Genomic DNA, 22,270 nt, shown 5'->3' with positions numbered 1-22,270 from the left:
TGTCTCCTTCTCTCTGTCGTCCTGTTTGTGTCTGTCTCCTTCTCTCTCTCGTCCTCTTTGTGTCTGTCTCCTTCTCTCTCTCTCGTCCTCTTTGTGTCTGTCTCCTTCTCTCTCTCGCCCTCTCTCTCTCGTCCTCTTTGTGTCTGTCTCCTTCTCTCTCTCTCCTTCTCTCTCTCGTCCTCTTTGTGTCTGTCTCCTTCTCTCTCTCTCCTTCTCTCTCTCGTCCTCTTTGTGTCTGTCTCCTTCTCTCTCTCTCCTTCTCTCTCTCGTCCTCTTTGTGTCTGTCTCCTCTCTCTCTCTCATCCTCTTTGTGTCTGTCTCCTTCTCTCTCTCGTCCTCTTTGTGTCTGTCTCCTTCTCTCTCTCTCGTCCTCTTTGTGTCTGACTCCTTCTCTCTCTCGTCCTCTTTGTGTCTGTCTCCTTCTCTCTCTCGTCCTCTTTGTGTCTGTCTCCTCTCTCTCTCGTCCTCTTTGTGTCTGTCTCCTTCTCTCTCTCGTCCTCTTTGTGTCTGTCTCCTTCTCTCTCTCGTCCTCTTTGTGTCTGTCTCCTTCTCTCTCTCTCGTCCTCTTTGTGTCTGTCTCCTTCTCTCTCTCGTCCTCTTTGTGTCTGTCTCCTTCTCTCTCTCGTCCTCTTTGTGTCTGTCTCCTTCTCTCTCTCTCGTCCTCTTTGTGTCTGTCTCCACTCTCTCATCCTCTTTGTGTCTGTCTCCTTCTCTCTCTCGTCCTCTTTGTCTGTCTCCTTCTCTCTCTCGTCCTCTTTGTGTCTGTCTCCACTCTCTCATCCTCTTTGTGTCTGTCTCCTTCTCTCTCTCGTCCTCTTTGTCTGTCTCCTTCTCTCTCTCGTCCTCTTTGTGTCTGTCTCCTTCTCTCTCTCTCATCCTCTTTGTGTCTGTCTCCTTCTCTCTCTCTCGTCCTCTTTGTGTCTGTCTCCTTCTCTCTCTCGTTCTCTTTGTCTGGCTCCTTCTCTCTCTCTCGTCCTCTTTGTGTCTGTCTCCTTCTCTCTCTCTCATCCTCTTTGTGTCTGTCTCCTTCTCTCTCTCTCGTCCTCTTTGTGTCTGTCTCCTTCTCTCTCTCGTCCTCTTTGTGTCTGTCTCCTCTCTCTCTCTCGTCCTCTTTGTGTCTGTCTCCTTCTCTCTCTCGTCCTCTTTGTGTCTGTCTCCTTCTCTCTCTCGCCCTCTTTGTGTCTGTCTCCTTCTCTCTCTCGTCCTCTTTGTGTCTGTCTCCTTCTCTCTCTCGTCCTCTTTGTGTCTGTCTCCTTCTCTCTCTCTCGTCCTCTTTGTGTCTGTCTCCTTCTCTCTCTCGTTCTCTTTGTCTGTCTCCTTCTCTCTCTCGCCCTCTTTGTGTCTGTCTCCTCTCTCTCTCATCCTCTTTGTGTCTGTCTCCTTCTCTCTCTTGTCCTCTTTGTGTCTGTCTCCTTCTCTCTCTCGTCCTCTTTGTGTCTGTCTCCTCTCTCTCTCTCGCCCTCTTTGTGTCTGTCTCCTTCTCTCTCTCGTCCTCTTTGTGTCTGTCTCCTTCTCTCTCTCGTCCTCTTTGTGTCTGTCTCCTTCTCTCTCTCGCCCTCTTTGTGTCTGTCTCCTCTCTCTCTCATCCTCTTTGTGTCTGTCTCCTTCTCTCTCTTGTCCTCTTTGTGTCTGTCTCCTTCTCTCTCTCGTCCTCTTTGTGTCTGTCTCATTCTCGTTTTGTTGTTTGTCACTAACACCTTGTCAAAATATATGCAATCTTGGGAGGGTTTGTGGAGCGTGCGTTGTGAAGCAGGTTCCCATGGAAACGGGGCGAGGGGAATCAGAGGAGACATTGCAGGCACGTCTCCAATCAGGACCTGGGAATCACACCAGAATCACTCCTCTCCTCTCTTCCTAGAAAGACTGCGGCACTTTCCCAGAAATTCAAGCATCATCCAACAGCGCTACAGATTAGATATCGTAGTTACTGTGTAATAATTGACTAGACACACCAAACATTGGTAGACACGGCTTTTAACAATGAAGCGCTCGTTCATGTACACATTGACATAAGGTATGACCATTTCTTTAGAGACAGGTGCTGAAACCTAGACCATTGGTTTCTGTCATACTGAGGAAACTCGTGATATCTCTTTGTAACCGTTGTCATCCTTGAACCATGTTTCTCCCCTTCTCTCTGCAGGAGGAATGCCCGGGAGATAGTGTGTGTGACCCCAGCGGGGCTGACCCCTGGCAGCACACCAGTCATGGTGGACATCGACTCTGCAGAGCTGAGGAACCCGGAGGTCAAATATAACTACACCGATGACCCCACCGTCCTGAGGATTGAACCCGACTGGAGCATCGCTAGGTAGGGAGAGGATCTGGGTATTTTTCATTGCTATCACCTGGTTCTCTGGTGCCGGTCAGCTGTGCAGTACTGGAGCTACAGTGGCACCTCTTTAAAAGAGTTGGAGAGGAAAACACAGAACCTTGTGGAAAGTCCACTTTGACCCAGAATGCTCTGCTTCCTGGTTAACCCTTTGAGACACTGTTGCAAGATGTGATAGCCCTCACCTCTCTCTCTCTCTCTCTCTCTCTCTCTCTCTCTCTCTCTCTCTCTCTCTCTCTCTCTCTCTCTCTCTCTCTCTCTCTCTCTCTCTCTGTCTCTCTCTCTCTCTCTCTCTCTCTCTCTCTCTCTCTCTCTCTCTCTCTCTCTCTCTCTCTCTCTCCCCTGTGTCTCTGTTGACACCACTTTCTGCTTCATCTACAATAGGTTGATCTAATAGGCTGTTGGATTGAAATGGGGTATAGTCATTGCTCTGTGGGATTGGCTAAGGAGCAGCTGTGGCCCAACCGCAGCCCCAGGGCCCCCATGCCTCTGTGCTCTGTGTCTAAAATTCTGTGTGTATTAGTTAGGATCTACATGTCTGTTTGTGTGTGGGGGGGTTCTGCTCTGCTCCACTGAGCCACCTAGGGGTGGCCTGCCCAGCTACAGAGCCTGGATGGGTGGATGAGCTGACTGACTGTTCCTCAAGAGTCTCCAGTGATTCACCACAGATCTGGGCTCCGTCTGGCACAGAGAAACAGACGGGAACACATGCATAAACAAATGAAAAACAAGCAACAAAATGACTGAGATTCCTGGATCTCTCAGAGCCACAATTCTCTCAGCTCATCGATGTGATCGCTATACTGTAGGCCGAAATGCCTTATTCACACACTCCAGTATAGACCAGGGGCTTGGAGATGTGTGAACAACATATTTGTTCATCTGTGCATTAACTTCTACTTTCACATCTATGTTAACGGCATATTCACTGCATTGAGATGTTTTGAATAGGGAGTTGTACACTGAGATTGGTAAATTAGATTGGCTTATTATCGTATTTGCAACTTTCTCGGTTTTCTGGTGTAGAAAAATACTTTTAAATAGCTTACTGATTGAATAAGTGGCTGCTAAATTGCTTTATCATATAGAGAAAAGGGAGAGAATACAAGGAACAAAGTAGAAGAGAAGGAGTAATTAAGAGATAATGAAAGAGAAGGAGAGGAAAAGCAGTAATCCTTTTCATACTAAGACGTTTTTCCACCATATTTTTTCAGAATTTCCTTATATCTGAAAGGTATTGCCGGTATCAAAGCCCAAACTTCTTTTCCCGCCTAGCGACCTAGTAGTAATTTCGATAAAGTTCTGCCTACGGCTTAGGAATAGGGTTGGAAAGCCCATGGCATACGGAGTTTGGGCAAAATATCACCTGGTGATATATATATACAGTACCAGTCAAAAGTTTGGACACACCTACTCAGGGGGTTTCGTTATTTTTACTATTTTTTTAACTCTTCTCTACATTGAAGAATAAGACATCACTATGAACTATGAAATAACACATATGGAATCATGTAGTAACCAAAAAAGTGTTAAACAAATCAAAATATATTTTATATTTGAAATTCTTCATAGTAGCCACCCTTTGCCTTGACGACAGCTTTGCACGCTCTCTCAACCAGGTTCACCTGGAATGCTTTTCCAACCGCCTTGAAGGAGTTCTCACATATGCTGAGCACTTGTTGGCTGCTTTTACTTCACTCTTCACTTTAACTTCACTCACCCAGATTTCCACCGGTCTAATGTCTATTGCTTGTGTTTTCTTGGCCCAAGCAAGTCTTATTGGTGTTCTTTCATAGTGGTTTCTATGCAGCCATTCAAAGTTATTGAAATTTTACAAATTGACTGACCTTCATGTCTTAAAGTAAAGCTATGATGGACTGTCATTTCTCTTTGCTTATTTGAGCTGTTCTTGCCATAATATGGACTCTTTTACCAAATTAGGCTATCTTCTGTATACCACCCCTACCTTAAACGCATTAAGAAGGAAAGAGATTCCACAAATTGAATTTTAACAAGGCACACCTATTAATTGAAATGCATTCCAGGTGACTACCTCATGAAGCTAGTTGAGTGAGTGCCAAGAGGGTGCAAAGCTGTCATCAAGGCAAAGGGTGACTACTTCATTTATTTAACATTTTTTTGGTTACTACATGATTCCATTTGTGTTATTTCATAGTTTTGATGTCTTCATTATTCTTATACAATGTACAAATAAAGAAAAGCCCTTGAATTAGTAAGTGTGTCCAAACTTTTGACTGGTACTGTAAGTAAATATATATATATATATATATAATATCTAAATATTTGTATTATTGTTATAATTTTTTAAACGAAAGTAGTGCACTGAGCCTTTACTAGTCCTGTATTAGAGGACTGACATCACTGTCTGTAGGTCAGGCAAAAATAAATTCATCTGCAGACTAGCTCCAGAATGGGAAAAATATTCTCAATTATATTACTATATATTACTACTATAAAATCGACTATAAAATCAAATAACCTATTCTAAAATAATGGTTTGGGACTGACAGCCGAACTTGTCTACTAAAGGAACAAGCCTACAGCCTATGACATGGAGCATAGCCACATAACATACAGTAGGTCAACTTATATTCTGTTCTTCTGAAATACATTTTCTTCATATCATGTTTCTTTAGACATGCCTAAAATAAATAATGGATTTATTGTGATGTTGTATATTCAATTGGTTTATTAGACTTTTTTTAAATGTAGATGTTCCAAAGACGCATCAGCAGCTTGTAGGTGTGGAGACCAGGAGATACTAAACATGTTGATGGAGACCAGGAGATACTAAACATGTTGATGGAGACCAGGAGATACTAAACGTGTTGATGGAGACCAGGAGATACTAAACATGTTGATGGAGACCAGGAGATACTAAACATGTTGATGCAGTCCAGGAGATGCTAAACGTGTTTATGGAGACCAGGAGATACTAAACGTGTTGATGGAGACCAGGAGATGCTAAACGTGTTGATGGAGACCAGGAGATGCTAAACGTGTTGATGGAGACCAGGAGATACTAAACATGTTGATGGAGACCAGGAGATACTAAACATGTTGATGGAGACCACGAGATACTAAACGTGTTGATGGAGACCAGGAGATGCTAAACGTGTTTATGGAGATGCTAAACGTGTTGATGGAGACCAGGAGATGCTAAACGTGTTGATGGAGACCAGGAGATGCTAAACGTGTTGATGGAGACCAGGAGATGCTAAACGTGTTGATGGAGACCAGGAGATGCTAAACGTGTTGATGGAGACCAGGAGATGCTAAACGTGTTCATGGAGATGCTAAACGTGTTGATGGAGACCAGGAGATGCTAAACGTATTGATGGAGACCAGGAGATACTAAACGTGTTGATGGAGACCAGGAGATACTAAACGTGTTGATGGAGACCAGGAGATGCTAAACGTATTGATGGAGACCAGGAGATGCTAAACGCATCGATGGAGACCAGGAGATGCTAAACGTGTTGATGGAGACCAGTAGATGCTAATCGTGTTGATGGAGACCAGGAGATACTAAACGTGTTGATGGAGACCAGGAGATGCTAAACGTGTTGATGGAGACCAGGAGATACTAAACGTGTTGATGGAGACCAGGAGATGCTAAACGTGTTGATGGAGACCAGGAGATGCTAAACGTGTTGATGGAGACCAGTAGATGCTAAACGTGTTGATGGAGACCAGGAGATGCTAAACGTGTTGATGGAGACCAGGAGATGCTAAACGTGTTGATGGAGACCAGGAGATACTAAACGTGTTGATGGAGACCAGGAGATGCTAAACGTGTTGATGGAGACCAGGAGATGCTAAACGTGTTTATGGAGACCAGGAGATGCTAAACGTGTTGATGGAGACCAGGAGATGCTAAACATCTTCATGGAGACCAGGAGATGCTAAACGTGTTTCTGGAGACAAGGAGATGCTAAATGTGTTTATGGAGATGCAGATGCTAAATGTGTTTATGGAGATGCTAAACGTGTTGATGGAGACCAGGAGATGCTAAACGTGTTGATGGAGACCAGGAGATGCTAAACGTGTTGATGGAGACCAGGAGATGCTAAATGTGTTGATGGAGACCAGGAGATACTAAACGTGTTGATGGAGACCAGGAGATACTAAACGTGTTGATGGAGATGCTAAATGTGTTTATGGAGACCAGGAGATGCTAAACATGTTGATGGAGACCAGGAGATACTAAACGTGTTGATGGAGACCAGGAGATGCTAAACGTGTTTATGGAGATGCTAAACGTGTTGATGGAGACCAGGAGATGCTAAACATGTTGATGGAGACCAGGAGATACTAAACGTGTTGATGGAGACCAGGAGATGCTAAACGTGTTGATGGAGACCAGGAGATGCTAAACGTGTTGATGGAGACCAGGAGATGCTAAACGTGTTGATGGAGACCAGGAGATGCTAAACGTGTTTATGGAGACCAGGAGATGCTAAACGCGATCGATGGAGACCAGGAGATGCTAAACGTGTTGATGGAGACCAGTAGATGCTAATCGTGTTGATGGAGACCAGGAGATACTAAACGTGTTGATGGAGACCAGGAGATGCTAAACGTGTTGATGGAGACCAGGAGATACTAAACGTGTTGATGGAGACCAGGAGATGCTAAACGTGTTGATGGAGACCAGGAGATGCTAAACGTGTTGATGGAGACCAGTAGATGCTAAACGTGTTGATGGAGACCAGGAGATGCTAAACGTGTTGATGGAGACCAGGAGATGCTAAACGTGTTGATGGAGACCAGGAGATACTAAACGTGTTGATGGAGACCAGGAGATGCTAAACGTGTTGATGGAGACCAGGAGATGCTAAACGTGTTTATGGAGACCAGGAGATGCTAAACGTGTTGATGGAGACCAGGAGATGCTAAACATCTTCATGGAGACCAGGAGATGCTAAACGTGTTTCTGGAGACAAGGAGATGCTAAATGTGTTTATGGAGATGCAGATGCTAAATGTGTTTATGGAGATGCTAAACGTGTTGATGGAGACCAGGAGATGCTAAACGTGTTGATGGAGACCAGGAGATGCTAAACGTGTTGATGGAGACCAGGAGATGCTAAATGTGTTGATGGAGACCAGGAGATGCTAAACGTGTTGATGGAGACCAGGAGATACTAAACGTGTTGATGGAGATGCTAAATGTGTTTATGGAGACCAGGAGATGCTAAACATGTTGATGGAGACCAGGAGATACTAAACGTGTTGATGGAGACCAGGAGATGCTAAACGTGTTTATGGAGATGCTAAACGTGTTGATGGAGACCAGGAGATGCTAAACATGTTGATGGAGACCAGGAGATACTAAACGTGTTGATGGAGACCAGGAGATGCTAAACGTGTTGATGGAGACCAGGAGATGCTAAACGTGTTGATGGAGACCAGGAGATGCTAAACGTGTTGATGGAGACCAGGAGATGCTAAACGTGTTTATGGAGACCAGGAGATGCTAAACGTGTTGATGGAGACCAGGAGATGCTAAACGTGTTGATGGAGACCAGGAGATGCTAAACGTTTTTATGGAGACCAGGAGATTCTAAACGTGTTGATGGAGACCAGGAGATGCTAAACGTGTTGATGGAGTCCAGGAGATGTTAAACGTGTTGATGGAGACCAGGAGATACTAAACGTGTTGATGGAGACCAGGAGATGCTAAACGTGTTTATGGAGACCAGGAGATTCTAAACGTGTTGATGGAGACCAGGAGATGCTAAACGTGTTGATGGAGACCAGGAGATGCTAAACGTGTTGATGGAGACCAGGAGATGCTAAACGTGTTGATGGAGACCAGTAGATGCTAAACGTGTTGATGGAGACCAGGAGATGCTAAACGTGTTGATGGAGACCAGGAGATGCTAAACGTGTTGATGGAGACCAGGAGATGCTAAACGTGTTGATGGAGACCAGGAGATGCTAAACGTGTTTATGGAGACCAGGAGATGCTAAACGTGTTGATGGAGACCAGGAGATGCTAAACATCTTCATGGAGACCAGGAGATGCTAAACGTGTTTCTGGAGACAAGGAGATGCTAAATGTGTTTATGGAGATGCAGATGCTAAATGTGTTTATGGAGATGCTAAACGTGTTGATGGAGACCAGGAGATGCTAAACGTGTTGATGGAGACCAGGAGATGCTAAACGTGTTGATGGAGACCAGGAGATGCTAAATGTGTTGATGGAGACCAGGAGATACTAAACGTGTTGATGGAGACCAGGAGATACTAAACGTGTTGATGGAGATGCTAAATGTGTTTATGGAGACCAGGAGATGCTAAACATGTTGATGGAGACCAGGAGATACTAAACGTGTTGATGGAGACCAGGAGATGCTAAACGTGTTTATGGAGATGCTAAACGTGTTGATGGAGACCAGGAGATGCTAAACATGTTGATGGAGACCAGGAGATACTAAACGTGTTGATGGAGACCAGGAGATGCTAAACGTGTTGATGGAGACCAGGAGATGCTAAACGTGTTGATGGAGACCAGGAGATGCTAAACGTGTTGATGGAGACCAGGAGATGCTAAACGTGTTTATGGAGACCAGGAGATGCTAAACGCATCGATGGAGACCAGGAGATGCTAAACGTGTTGATGGAGACCAGTAGATGCTAAACGTGTTGATGGAGACCAGGAGATACTAAACGTGTTGATGGAGACCAGGAGATGCTAAACGTGTTGATGGAGACCAGGAGATACTAAACGTGTTGATGGAGACCAGGAGATGCTAAACGTGTTGATGGAGACCAGGAGATGCTAAACGTGTTGATGGAGACCAGTAGATGCTAAACGTGTTGATGGAGACCAGGAGATGCTAAACGTGTTGATGGAGACCAGGAGATGCTAAACGTGTTGATGGAGACCAGGAGATACTAAACGTGTTGATGGAGACCAGGAGATGCTAAACGTGTTGATGGAGACCAGGAGATGCTAAACGTGTTTATGGAGACCAGGAGATGCTAAACGTGTTGATGGAGACCAGGAGATGCTAAACATCTTCATGGAGACCAGGAGATGCTAAACGTGTTTCTGGAGACAAGGAGATGCTAAATGTGTTTATGGAGATGCAGATGCTAAATGTGTTTATGGAGATGCTAAACGTGTTGATGGAGACCAGGAGATGCTAAACGTGTTGATGGAGACCAGGAGATGCTAAACGTGTTGATGGAGACCAGGAGATGCTAAATGTGTTGATGGAGACCAGGAGATGCTAAACGTGTTGATGGAGACCAGGAGATACTAAACGTGTTGATGGAGATGCTAAATGTGTTTATGGAGACCAGGAGATGCTAAACATGTTGATGGAGACCAGGAGATACTAAACGTGTTGATGGAGACCAGGAGATGCTAAACGTGTTTATGGAGATGCTAAACGTGTTGATGGAGACCAGGAGATGCTAAACATGTTGATGGAGACCAGGAGATACTAAACGTGTTGATGGAGACCAGGAGATGCTAAACGTGTTGATGGAGACCAGGAGATGCTAAACGTGTTGATGGAGACCAGGAGATGCTAAACGTGTTGATGGAGACCAGGAGATGCTAAACGTGTTTATGGAGACCAGGAGATGCTAAACGTGTTGATGGAGACCAGGAGATGCTAAACGTGTTGATGGAGACCAGGAGATGCTAAACGTTTTATGGAGACCAGGAGATTCTAAACGTGTTGATGGAGACCAGGAGATGCTAAACGTGTTGATGGAGTCCAGGAGATGCTAAACGTGTTGATGGAGACCAGGAGATACTAAACGTGTTGATGGAGACCAGGAGATGCTAAACGTGTTTATGGAGACCAGGAGATTCTAAACGTGTTGATGGAGACCAGGAGATGCTAAACGTGTTGATGGAGACCAGGAGATGCTAAACGTGTTTATGGAGACCAGGAGATGCTAAACGTGTTGATGAGACCAGGAGATGCTAAACGTGTTGATGGAGACCAGGAGATACTAAACGTGTTGATGGAGACCAGGAGATGCTAAACGTGTTGATGGAGACCAGGAGATGCTAAACGTGTTGATGGAGACCAGGAGATACTAAACGTGTTGATGGAGACCAGGAGATGCTAAACGTGTTGATGGAGACCAGGAGATGCTAAACGTGTTGATGGAGACAAGGAGATGCTAAACGTGTTGATGGAGACCAGGAGATGCTAAACGTGTTTATGGAGACCAGGAGATGCTAAACGTGTTTATGGAGACCAGGAGATGCTAAACGTTTTGATGGAGACCAGGAGATGCTAAACATGTTGATGGAGACCAGGAGATGCTAAACGTGTTGATGGAGACCAGGAGATGCTAAACGTGTTGATGGAGACCAGGAGATGCTAAACGTGTTGATCGGAGATCAGGAGATACTAAACGTGTTGATGGAGACCAGGAGATGCTAAAACGTGTTGATGGAGTCCAGGAGATGCTAAACGTGTTTATGGAGACCAGGAGATGCTAAACGTGTTTATGGAGACCAGGAGATGCTAAACATGTTGATGGAGACCAGGAGATGCTAAACGTGTTGATGGAGACCAGGAGATGCTAAACGTGTTGATGGAGACCAGGAGATGCTAAACGTGTTTATGGAGATGCTAAATGTGTTTATGGAGATGCTAAACGTGTTGATGGAGACCAGGAGATGCTAAACGTGTTGATGGAGACCAGGAGATGGTAAACGTGTTGATGGAGACCAGGAGATGCTAAACGTGTTGATGGAGACCAGGAGATGCTAAACGTGTTTATGGAGATGCTAAATGTGTTTATGGAGATGCTAAACGTGTTGATGGAGACCAGGAGATGCTAAACGTGTTGATGGAGATGCTAAACGTGTTGATGGAGACCAGGAGATGCTAAACGTGTTGATGAGACCAGGAGATGCTAAACGTGTTGATGGAGACCAGGAGATGGTAAACGTAACCAGGAGATGCTAAACGTGTTGATGGAGACCAGGAGATGCTAAACGTGTTTATGGAGATGCTAAATGTGTTTTTGGAGATGCTAAATGTGTTGATGGAGACCAGGAGATGCTAAACGTGTTGATGGAGACCAGGAGATACTAAACGTGTTGATGGAGATGCTAAATGTGTTTATGGAGACCAGGAGATGCTAAACATGTTGATGGAGACCAGGAGATACTAAACGTGTTGATGGAGACCAGGAGATGCTAAACGTGTTTATGGAGATGCTAAACGTGTTGATGGAGACCAGGAGATGCTAAACATGTTGATGGAGACCAGGAGATACTAAACGTGTTGATGGAGACCAGGAGATGCTAAACGTGTTGATGGAGACCAGGAGATGCTAAACGTGTTGATGGAGACCAGGAGATGCTAAACGTGTTGATGGAGACCAGGAGATGCTAAACGTGTTGATGGAGACCAGGAGATGCTAAACGTGTTTATGGAGACCAGGAGATGCTAAACGTGTTGATGGAGACCAGGAGATGCTAAACGTGTTGATGGAGACCAGGAGATGCTAAACGTTTTTATGGAGACCAGGAGATGCTAAACGTGTTGATGGAGACCAGGAGATGCTAAACGTGTTGATGGAGTCCAGGAGATGTTAAACGTGTTGATGGAGACCAGGAGATACTAAACGTGTTGATGGAGACCAGGAGATGCTAAACGTGTTTATGGAGACCAGGAGATTCTAAACGTGTTGATGGAGACCAGGAGATGCTAAACGTGTTGATGGAGACCAGGAGATGCTAAACGTGTTTATGGAGACCAGGAGATGCTAAACGTGTTGATGAGACCAGGAGATGCTAAACGTGTTGATGGAGACCAGGAGATACTAAACGTGTTGATGGAGACCAGGAGATGCTAAACGTGTTGATGGAGACCAGGAGATGCTAAACGTGTTGATGGAGACCAGGAGATACTAAACGTGTTGATGGAGACCAGGAGATGCTAAACGTGTTGATGGAGACCAGGAGATGCTAAACGTGTTGATGGAGACAAGAGATGCTAAACGTGTTGATGGAGACCAGGAGATGCTAAACGTGTTTATGGAGACCAGGAGATGCTAAACGTGTTTATGGAGACCAGGAGATGCTAAACGTTTGATGGAGACCAGGAGATGCTAAACATGTTGATGGAGACCAGGAGATGCTAAACGTGTTGATGGAGACCAGGAGATGCTAAACGTGTTGATGGAGACCAGGAGATGCTAAACGTGTTGATCGAGATCAGGAGATACTAAACGTGTTGATGGAGACCAGGAGATGCTAAACGTGTTGATGGAGTCCAGGAGATGCTAAACGTGTTTATGGAGACCAGTAGATGCTAAACGTGTTTATGGAGACCAGGAGATGCTAAACATGTTGATGGAGACCAGGAGATGCTAAACGTGTTGATGGAGACCAGGAGATGCTAAACGTGTTGATGGAGACCAGGAGATGCTAAACGTGTTTATGGAGATGCTAAATGTGTTTATGGAGATGCTAAACGTGTTGATGGAGACCAGGAGATGCTAAACGTGTTGATGGAGACCAGGAGATGCTAAACGTGTTGATGGAGACCAGGAGATGCTAAACGTGTTGATGGAGACCAGGAGATGCTAAACGTGTTTATGGAGATGCTAAATGTGTTTATGGAGATGCTAAACGTGTTGATGGAGACCAGGAGATGCTAAACGTGTTGATGGAGACCAGGAGATGCTAAACGTGTTGATGGAGACCAGGAGATGCTAAACGTGTTGATGAGACCAGGAGATACTAAACGTGTTGATGGAGACCAGGAGATACTAAACGTGTTTATGGAGACCAGGAGATGCTAAACGTGTTGATGGAGACCAGGAGATGCTAAACGTGTTGATGGAGTCCAGGAGATGCTAAACGTGTTGATGGAGACCAGGAGATACTAAACGTGTTGATGGAGACCAGGAGATGCTAAACGTGTTTATGGAGACCAGGAGATTCTAAACGTGTTGATGGAGACCAGGAGATGCTAAACGTGTTGATGGAGACCAGGAGATGCTAAGCGTGTTTATGGAGACCAGGAGATGCTAAACGTGTTGATGAGACCAGGAGATGCTAAACGTGTTGATGGAGACCAGGAGATACTAAACGTGTTGATGGAGACCAGGAGATGCTAAACGTGTTGATGGAGACCAGGAGATGCTAAACGTGTTGATGGAGACCAGGAGATACTAAACGTGTTGATGGAGACCAGGAGATGCTAAACGTGTTGATGGAGACCAGGAGATGCTAAACGTGTTGATGGAGACAAGGAGATGCTAAACGTGTTGATGGAGACCAGGAGATGCTAAACGTGTTTATGGAGACCAGGAGATGCTAAACGTGTTTATGGAGACCAGGAGATGCTAAACGTTTTGATGGAGACCAGGAGATGCTAAACATGTTGATGGAGACCAGGAGATGCTAAACGTGTTGATGGAGACCAGGAGATGCTAAACGTGTTGATGGAGACCAGGAGATGCTAAACGTGTTGATCGAGATCAGGAGATACTAAACGTGTTGATGGAGACCAGGAGATGCTAAACGTGTTGATGGAGTCCAGGAGATGCTAAACGTGTTTATGGAGACCAGTAGATGCTAAACGTGTTTATGGAGACCAGGAGATGCTAAACATGTTGATGGAGACCAGGAGATGCTAAACGTGTTGATGGAGACCAGGAGATGCTAAACGTGTTGATGGAGACCAGGAGATGCTAAACGTGTTTATGGAGATGCTAAATGTGTTTATGGAGATGCTAAACGTGTTGATGGAGACCAGGAGATGCTAAACGTGTTGATGGAGACCAGGAGATGGTAAACGTGTTGATGGAGACCAGGAGATGCTAAACGTGTTGATGGAGACCAGGAGATGCTAAACGTGTTTATGGAGATGCTAAATGTGTTTATGGAGATGCTAAACGTGTTGATGGAGACCAGGAGATGCTAAACGTGTTGATGGAGACCAGGAGATGCTAAACGTGTTGATGGAGACCAGGAGATGCTAAACGTGTTGATGAGACCAGGAGATACTAAACGTGTTGATGGAGACCAGGAGATACTAAACGTGTTTATGGAGACCAGGAGATACTAAACGTGTTGATGGAGACCAGGAGATACTAAACGTGTTGATGGAGACCAGGAGATACTAAACGTGTTGATGGAGACCAGGAGATACTAAACGTGTTGATAGAGACCAGGAGATGCTAAACGTGTTGATGGAGACCAGGAGATGCTAAACGTGTTGATGGAGACCAGGAGATGCTACACGTGTTGATGGAGACCAGGAGATGCTAAACGTGTTGATGGAGACCAGGAGATGCTAAATGTGTTGATGGAGATGCTAAACGTGTTGATGGAGACCAGGAGATACTAAACGTGTTGATGGAGACCAGGAGATACTAAACGTGTTGATGGAGACCAGGAGATACTAAACGTGTTGATGGAGACCAGGAGATACTAAACGTGTTGATGGAGACCAGGAGATACTAAACATGTTGATGTTAATTAACAGTCAATTACAGTGAGATTCTTTTGCATGACAATAACCAGCTGACACAATGTCATGACCGCGACAGCCCTATTTTTGGCTGAGCAAATAAGTGTGCGTGGTACAGCTATCCCTGATCAGAAACATTTATCATGCAGTAATGTCGCCAGAGCAAGTGCAGGCCTATTATTTTCATCAGTCGTGTAAAGGCAACACCGAAAGCCTGCAGAGGTTGTGAAGTATGAACATGAGACTGACATGCTTTAGAAAATAGGATTGCTATTCCTTTCTATTGGTATCATGATGTAGATACTCTCAATGTCAAACCCTACGCCCTGCACCCTAACAAAGTGGAGGGCCGATAGGAAGGAGAGTGTGGTTAACAAAATGTATGGGTTCTGTTTTATATTCCACACGTTCCCGTGACACAAGCTGTATAGGAAAAAAACATTGGTTGTATTTTATTCTGTTATATTCCTTTATATTATTACCGCAAAATATGTGTGTGTTGACTGTGATCAGGGCACGTGTGTCTTGTCTGTTGAATGAACTAAATAGTGAACTATTCATTTGGACGTAACATAAGTAAACTCAAAATATGTGTGTGTTGACTGTGATCAGGGCATGTGTCTTGTCTGTTGAATGAACTAAATAGTGAACTATTCATTTGGACGTAACAAAAGTAAACTCAAAATATGTCATTCTATTGTTTTGAAAATACCTGTTATTAGTCTTCTAATGTTTCTTAGGACCTTTCCAAACAAAAGAATAATAGATGTGTTTTTGATGGTGTAAATTCAATGGATTTATTCAAATAGATGCCCACCCACATCTGCTCACCACTCCCACTCGTCACCGGCCTGCCGGCATGTGCACAGGAGGTCTAAAAGGTGTATGCAGGCAAGAATGTGGTCAAAATGGGCCTGTTTGTAAGGGGGTAATAAAACATTATTATTATTTTTACAGGCAAAATACCTTCAATCCTTTGTGAAAGCAGTATAAGCTACTTTGTCAAAGCCCAGTGGAGCCACGTTGCTGCTTAATAAAGGGCCATTTTGCCATTTTTCAACCTCGTATTCATTATCTCCAGCACCAAACCAGTAGGGGTGTAACAGTTCACCAAACCCACCGTTTGTATTGCGGTTTTGTGGGGAAAATAAATGCCAACAGTTACTGTAGTAAAGTTTTGTTTATTTGAAAGGTGCAATGTGCAAAAATCGCTCTGCCATTTCCTGGTTGCTAAAATTCTAGTAGTTTGCCTAATTTCAGTTTATGTGACAAAACAAGCAATATATAGTGTAGAGAATCATTGTACCATCCATTGTCCCAAAAATACAGTGTTTTCAGTTGTTTGAAGATGGTGTACTTAAACAAAACATAAGAACGGGAAGCATAGAAATAGCACACTTAGAACAGACAGTTTATTCAGAAAATATTCAAACCTCTTGACTTTTTCCACATTTTGTCGGGTTCTTGACCAAGGCACTTCTCCTCGTATTCCTTTGACCTCTTGGCTTGGTTTTTGCGCTGACATGCACTGTCAAGTTTGGGACCTTATATAGACAGGTGTGTGCCTTTCCAAATCATGTCCAATTAATTTAATTTACCACAAGTGGACTCCAATCAAGTTGTAGAAACATCTCACGGATGATCATTAGAAACAGGATGCACCTGAGCTCAATTTCGAGTCTCATAGCAAAGGGTCTGAATAAATATGTAAATAAGGTATTTCTGTTTTTTATTTGTAATAAATTTGCAAAAATTCTAAAAACCTGTTTTCGTTTTGTCATTGTGGGGTATTGTGTGTAGATTGATGAGGAATTTGTTTTATTTAATCAATTTTAGAATAAGGCTTTATGTAACAAAATGTGGGAAAAGTAAAGAGGTCTGAATAGTTTCCGAATGCTTTGTAGATAGTAGCTGGGGCTGGGCCTGCATTGGTGGGTGAAGAGAGAGAGTATATTCTCTGTTGGTTATTCCCTGAAGCGTGTACCTGAGGTAAGAGGGCTTTTTCACATAAAGAGCTGGGCTGGAAGTATAGGCTCTACACAAATAAAAATCTGTGGAGAAAGCCTGCTTTAAAAAGGCAGCCCCAGCCTCATGCCCAGGCTCATGCCCAGCCTCATGCCCAGCCTCATGCCCAGCCTCATGCCCAGCCTCATGCCCAGCCTCATGCCCAGCCTCATGCCCAGCCTCATGCCCAGCCTCATGCCCAGCCTCATGCCCAGCCTCATGCCCAGGCTCATGCCCAGCCTCATGCCCAGCCTCATGCCCAGCCTCATGCCCAGCCTCATGCCCAGCCTCATGCCCAGCCTCATGCCCAGGCTCATGCCCAGCCTCATGCCCAGCCTCATGCCCAGCCTCATGCCCAGCCTCATGCCCAGCCTCATGCCCAGCCTCAGCCAGGAGCTGCCTGTCCATGCCCAGCCTCAGCCAGGAGCTGCCTGTCCATGCCCAGCCTCAGCCAGGAGCTGCCTGTCCATGCCCAGCCTCAGCCAGGAGCTGCCTGTCCATGCCCAGCCTCAGCCAGGAGCTGCCTGTCCATGCCCAGCCTCAGCCAGGAGCTGCCTGTCCATGCCCAGCCTCAGCCAGGAGCTGCCTGTCCATGCCCAGCCTCAGCCAGGAGCTGCCTGTCCATGCCCAGCCTCAGCCAGGAGCTGCCTGTCCATGCCCAGCCTCATGCCCAGCCTCAGCCAGGAGCTGCCTGTCCATGCCCAGCCTCATGCCCAGCCTCATGCCCAGCCTCAGCCAGGAGCTGCCTGTCCATGCCCAGCCTCAGCCAGGAGCTGCCTGTCCATGCCCAGCCTCAGCCATGGAGCTGCCTGTCCATGCCCAGCCATAATGCCATATATTATTATTATTATTATTACATAGGAGCTGCCTGTCCATATGCACTGCTTTGCCAGCCTGGGACTGTAAGCTCAGCATTTGCCCAGCTGCTCCTAGGACCTAAAGTACACCTACAACACATGCAATTTTCCAGGGTTTATTCACAGCTTACCCACAGCTGGCAGAATAAGAAAGTACTTCAATCTACTTTGGGATGGATATACGCTATGCATCCTCATATTTACATAATTGCAACAAATTATTTTTTATTTTACCAGTGGTGGAACCCTGTTGTTATGGAACACTGGCCTTCAGACACTGGGACTGTAAAACTCCATTTGTAACTGTCTCCAGACCCCTTCACAAACACCTCACAACACATTTAATTTTCAGACTGTCTGGGTTTTATTCACAGCTTTGTCTCCACAGCTGGCAAAAACATCCATATACTTCAATCTAACCTTTGTCCCAGGATGACAAAGCGGTGTCTGGCAATACCCCTCTATGCATCCTCCATTAACCTTTACATATTTGTTAACAAACTATTTTTTGACCTTTTCCAGTGGTGGAACCCTTGTGACCGTTCAAACTAGCTGGACACAACCTGGCCACCATCAGAGAGCTTCTGATCAGACACAATGCTGCTGGCTCTCCGTTCAGAATCCTTCCATGTGAGTAATGCTGCTGAGGTCCTTGTGCTCCGTTCACAAACACCTTCTGCTCTAGACACATCTGGTCCTTGTGTCTTCCATGGGTGGCCATCAGACTGTCTGCTGAGGTCCTTGTTCTGCCAATTTTGTCTACACACAATGTTTCTACCCTGCTCCGTTCAAACAAAACATCCAACAATGCCCCAGGCCTGTCCCAGGTCCGGTTGTGCTCCCCTCACCTTGCACCATGGGGCTCCAAACTAGCTTCTGCTTCTAGGAAGACAATGCTGCTGTTCTAATGGTCCTTATGCTCTGTTCAAACTAGCTTCTGCTCTAGACACAATGCTGCTGAGGTCCTTGTGCTCCGTTCAAACTAGCTTCTGCTCTAGACACAATGCTGCTGAGGTCCTAGAGTTCAAACACTTCTGCTCTAATGCTGCTGAGGTCCTTGTGCTCCGTTCCTGCTGAGGTCCTTGTTCCGTAAATTGGACGTTCAAACTGCTTCTGCTCTGAGGTCCTTGTGTTCCGTTCACACAACACAATGCTGCTGAGGTCCTTGTGCTCCGTTCAAACTAGCTTCTGCTCTAGACACAATGCTGCTGAGGTCCTTGTGCTCCGTTCAAACTAGCTTCTGCTCTAGACACAATGCTGCTGAGGTCCTTGTGCTCCGTTCAAACTAGCTTCTGCTCTAGACACAATGCTGCTGAGGTTCTTGTGCTCAGTGTTGGTGACATGTTAAGAGGTCCATGTAGAGAAGCATACAGCGTAGGTGAGGGGATTGTTACAGTTCTGAATCTACTAGCAATACCTGGAGACATAAAAGCCAACACAGCAAAGCAGTAATATTTTCTGAGAATGTTTAGCTGGGAGTTAGAGAAACTGTAATGAAATGCATATAAACCAATATTTGAATGGGTTTTTACGTAACATGGCTCCTCTAGGGCTGTGGTTCTGAACTGGTTTTGCCTCGGGACCCAAATTTGAACAGGTTGTCTGAGTCGCGAGCCAATATTCACATTGTGAGAAAGAATCGCCAATATACAATCTGGAAAACAATTTGTAATGCTATATTGATAGTAAATGTAGCAATTATATTACAAGGGAACAACATTCCCACCTCTTTCATTGTCAATAATTAAATTTTGCCCATAATCCTGATGAAGAATGTTAATAAATTCACTGGTTTGAGACCACAAAATCCACCAAATAGCACTGCTAATATCTCTATAATGAAAATACTGGGATTAAAGAAAACATTTCCAGAGATTAAATTATTAAAATATGTAAATTCATTATAATTACAAAAAAATGTTATACCTGGTTAAAGTCATTTAAATTCAGACTAGAATATTATTATTATAACACATTTTTTTAAGGAACTCAGTCTGGGTCTCAATTTACTGTTGAAAAGTTGTAATAGTAGAATGCACAAGGTGTCATTTTGAAATTGGGTAGTGCATCATCAGCTCCTCTTGTCATGTTAGTCACTGCAGACCTTAAGAGCTATTTATAACTGGTCAGAAATGTCCAGATCAACTAGCCCATGTCAGCTAACATTTTCTAACTAGGTTTTTTAGCCCATAGATTTTGTTGTAATATTTGCATCACTCAGATGTCTCACGAACACACATAAGACACAATGCGATCTCAAATGAAGCAAGGGGAGCCCGAGTGAAAAGGGGTGGGAACCACTGTAAGGGAACATACAATTTGTCATCTCACAATTTTCTAATCTCTTTTATTTTCTATGTTCCTTCCTCCTGTCCCGCTCAGAACTGCACAGTGTTTAATAACTCTGTGATGGTGTGCCTGGCCCCGTCAGTAACCGACTCCGAGAGGGGCTTCTCAGACACGGGCAGTGGGCCGGATGAGATCGGCTTCTACATGGACAACGTCCACGCTCTGGTGGTGGTCAACGAGACGTTCAGCTACTACCCTGACCCCGTGTTCGAACCCCTCAGCCCCACCGGGGTCCTGGAGCTTAAACCCACCTCCCCTCTCATCCTCAAGGTGAGAGAGCCTGAATGCCAGCAGGGCAGAGTGGTTGGAGTGGGAGGGTGAACACTGAGGACCAGAGAGGCTCAGTCATTTCAACGAGTCACAGAAATTGAAATTGATATTTTCAAGTGTCTACCAGGGAATTCTCTTTCACCTGTCTATCTTAGAAACCATTCATGTATTTGTATTTGTTAATCCCTATTAAAATATAGTGTATACTATTTCATAAAATATATTTTTACGATTTTGGGTTACATCAAATGTAATCCGCCGGATTTTTCTATTTAGATGATACAATGTTTCACGTATCCCTCAGCTCCAGCTCTAAACGCCAAAATTGGGACGGTTGTGCATCCAATTATCCTCTGAGCCAATATAAAAAAACAACATAAGAACCATCATTGAAAATGAAATGTATTAACTAAACCTTTTCTGATTGCAGAGAGAATCCCCCGTCTGGTTCGTTATAACTAACCTTCACATTAGCACAGTGATGAGAATAAGAAAATGTAATTTTCTGAAATAATCAAGGGTATTTTACGAGATGTGCATCGCATTCGCCAAGCAGTTAATTTTTCATCTGGTGCGCGGGGTGGGGTGTTGGGTGCATGGCTGATGCAGGGTGAAATGATCGTGAATAGAATGCATGCCAGAAGTGTTCCACGGCGTGACCTGCCTGGGAGGAGCCCTGTGGAGAGAGGGATTGGAAGACTGAGTCTTCACCTCTCTCATGCTGCTAGAGCAGTGGGTGGCACAACAGCTCTCTCTCTCTCTCTCTCTCTCTCTCTCTCTCTCTCTCTCTCTCTCTCTCTCTCTCTCTCTCTCTCTCTCTCTCTCTCTCTCTCTCTTCCTCTCTCTCTCTCTCTCTCTCTCTCTCTCTCTCTCTCTCTCTCTCTCTCTCTCTCTCTCTCTCTCTCTCTCTCTCTCTCTCTCTCTCTCTCTCTCTCTCTCTCTCTCTCTCTCTCTCTCTCTCTCTCTCTCTCTCTCTCTCTCTCTCTCTCTCTCTCTCCCCCCACCTGCTCTTCTCTGCCACCCTTCTCTCTCTAGAGTTGAAGGCTACAGGGCTCATGGCCTCGCTCTGACACTTAGGCAAAGAGAGATGCTTGGGAAAAAATGTTTTCCAAGGCTTTTGTCAGATTGAAATTGTGCGACCTCCAACATCGGCGCTGGCTCCATACGAGCCAAAGTCTGTCACATTATAGAACATATCTTGCCTTGCTACCAATGCACGGCTTTGTGTGGTTAACTCTGTGCTTGGCCTTGGTTGAAAGGATTGGGTCAGATCAAAACAATGAAACAGTTGACACTGTTTTTGTGTGTTTCCTTCCAGGGTCGTAACCTAATCCCTGCAGCGCCTGGTAACTCCAGGCTGAACTACACGGTGTTCATCGGGGAGACCCCCTGTGTTCTGACCCTGTCTGAGACTCAGCTGCTGTGTGAATGGCCCAACCTCACTGGACAGCACAAAGTCACAGTGAGCACTTACTTTATACCATTTCACATGGCACACGACTCACCTGGACTGAGTTCACACGGTCTCCTTTGACTTGACTTTGTTTTATCTAACCTTTATAGATACTCAAGATGGAATTGCCTATACATTTTTTTCCTTAAAATACTACAGCTAATTTCAGTGCACTTAGTATTTTTTCAGTTTCCCCAAGTACTACTTTCTATATATCCTCAAATACACACACAGTCCCCTCCAAACAAATCTCTACTATCCTCTCCAGTCACACTATCTGTGTGACATTTAGTAGTCTGGAAAGACATTGAAAGTAGTGACAACACATCCATGTAATTCAATATGATGGCTCTCCAAACTACCAGTAGGCTTGGAGCTGGATTCTCTTTGCTTTACAACTAAATGTCATGTTGAATATTGGAGAAATACCATTTTCATGGGTCGGTATAGTAATTCATTACTCTTGACAATGGCACTTTAAAAATAGAACTGTCTGTTTCCATCCACTCTGTGCT

At 44.8% G+C, this 22,270-nt stretch overlaps 1 protein-coding gene across 1 annotated transcript in view; it reads left to right on the top strand.

The window, feature by feature from the left end:
* LOC118360306 (plexin-A1-like) overlaps nucleotides 1–22,270 on the top strand; it is a 370,554-nt gene that overhangs the window by 327,427 nt on the left and 20,857 nt on the right. Inside the window, exons 16-20 of the mRNA XM_052482584.1 lie at nucleotides 2,144–2,311; nucleotides 17,921–17,968; nucleotides 18,206–18,218; nucleotides 20,066–20,302; nucleotides 21,621–21,764. Of these exons, the coding sequence (XP_052338544.1) occupies nucleotides 2,144–2,311; nucleotides 17,921–17,968; nucleotides 18,206–18,218; nucleotides 20,066–20,302; nucleotides 21,621–21,764 (610 nt within the window). The remainder of the gene's footprint in view (nucleotides 1–2,143; nucleotides 2,312–17,920; nucleotides 17,969–18,205; nucleotides 18,219–20,065; nucleotides 20,303–21,620; nucleotides 21,765–22,270) is intronic.

This window comes from Oncorhynchus keta, chromosome 27 (assembly GCF_023373465.1).
Source record: "Oncorhynchus keta strain PuntledgeMale-10-30-2019 chromosome 27, Oket_V2, whole genome shotgun sequence".
Lineage (NCBI taxonomy): Eukaryota > Metazoa > Chordata > Actinopteri > Salmoniformes > Salmonidae > Oncorhynchus > Oncorhynchus keta.
The sequence above is the reverse complement of the archived record's forward strand: the minus strand, read 5'-3'. Positions and strand labels throughout refer to the sequence as shown.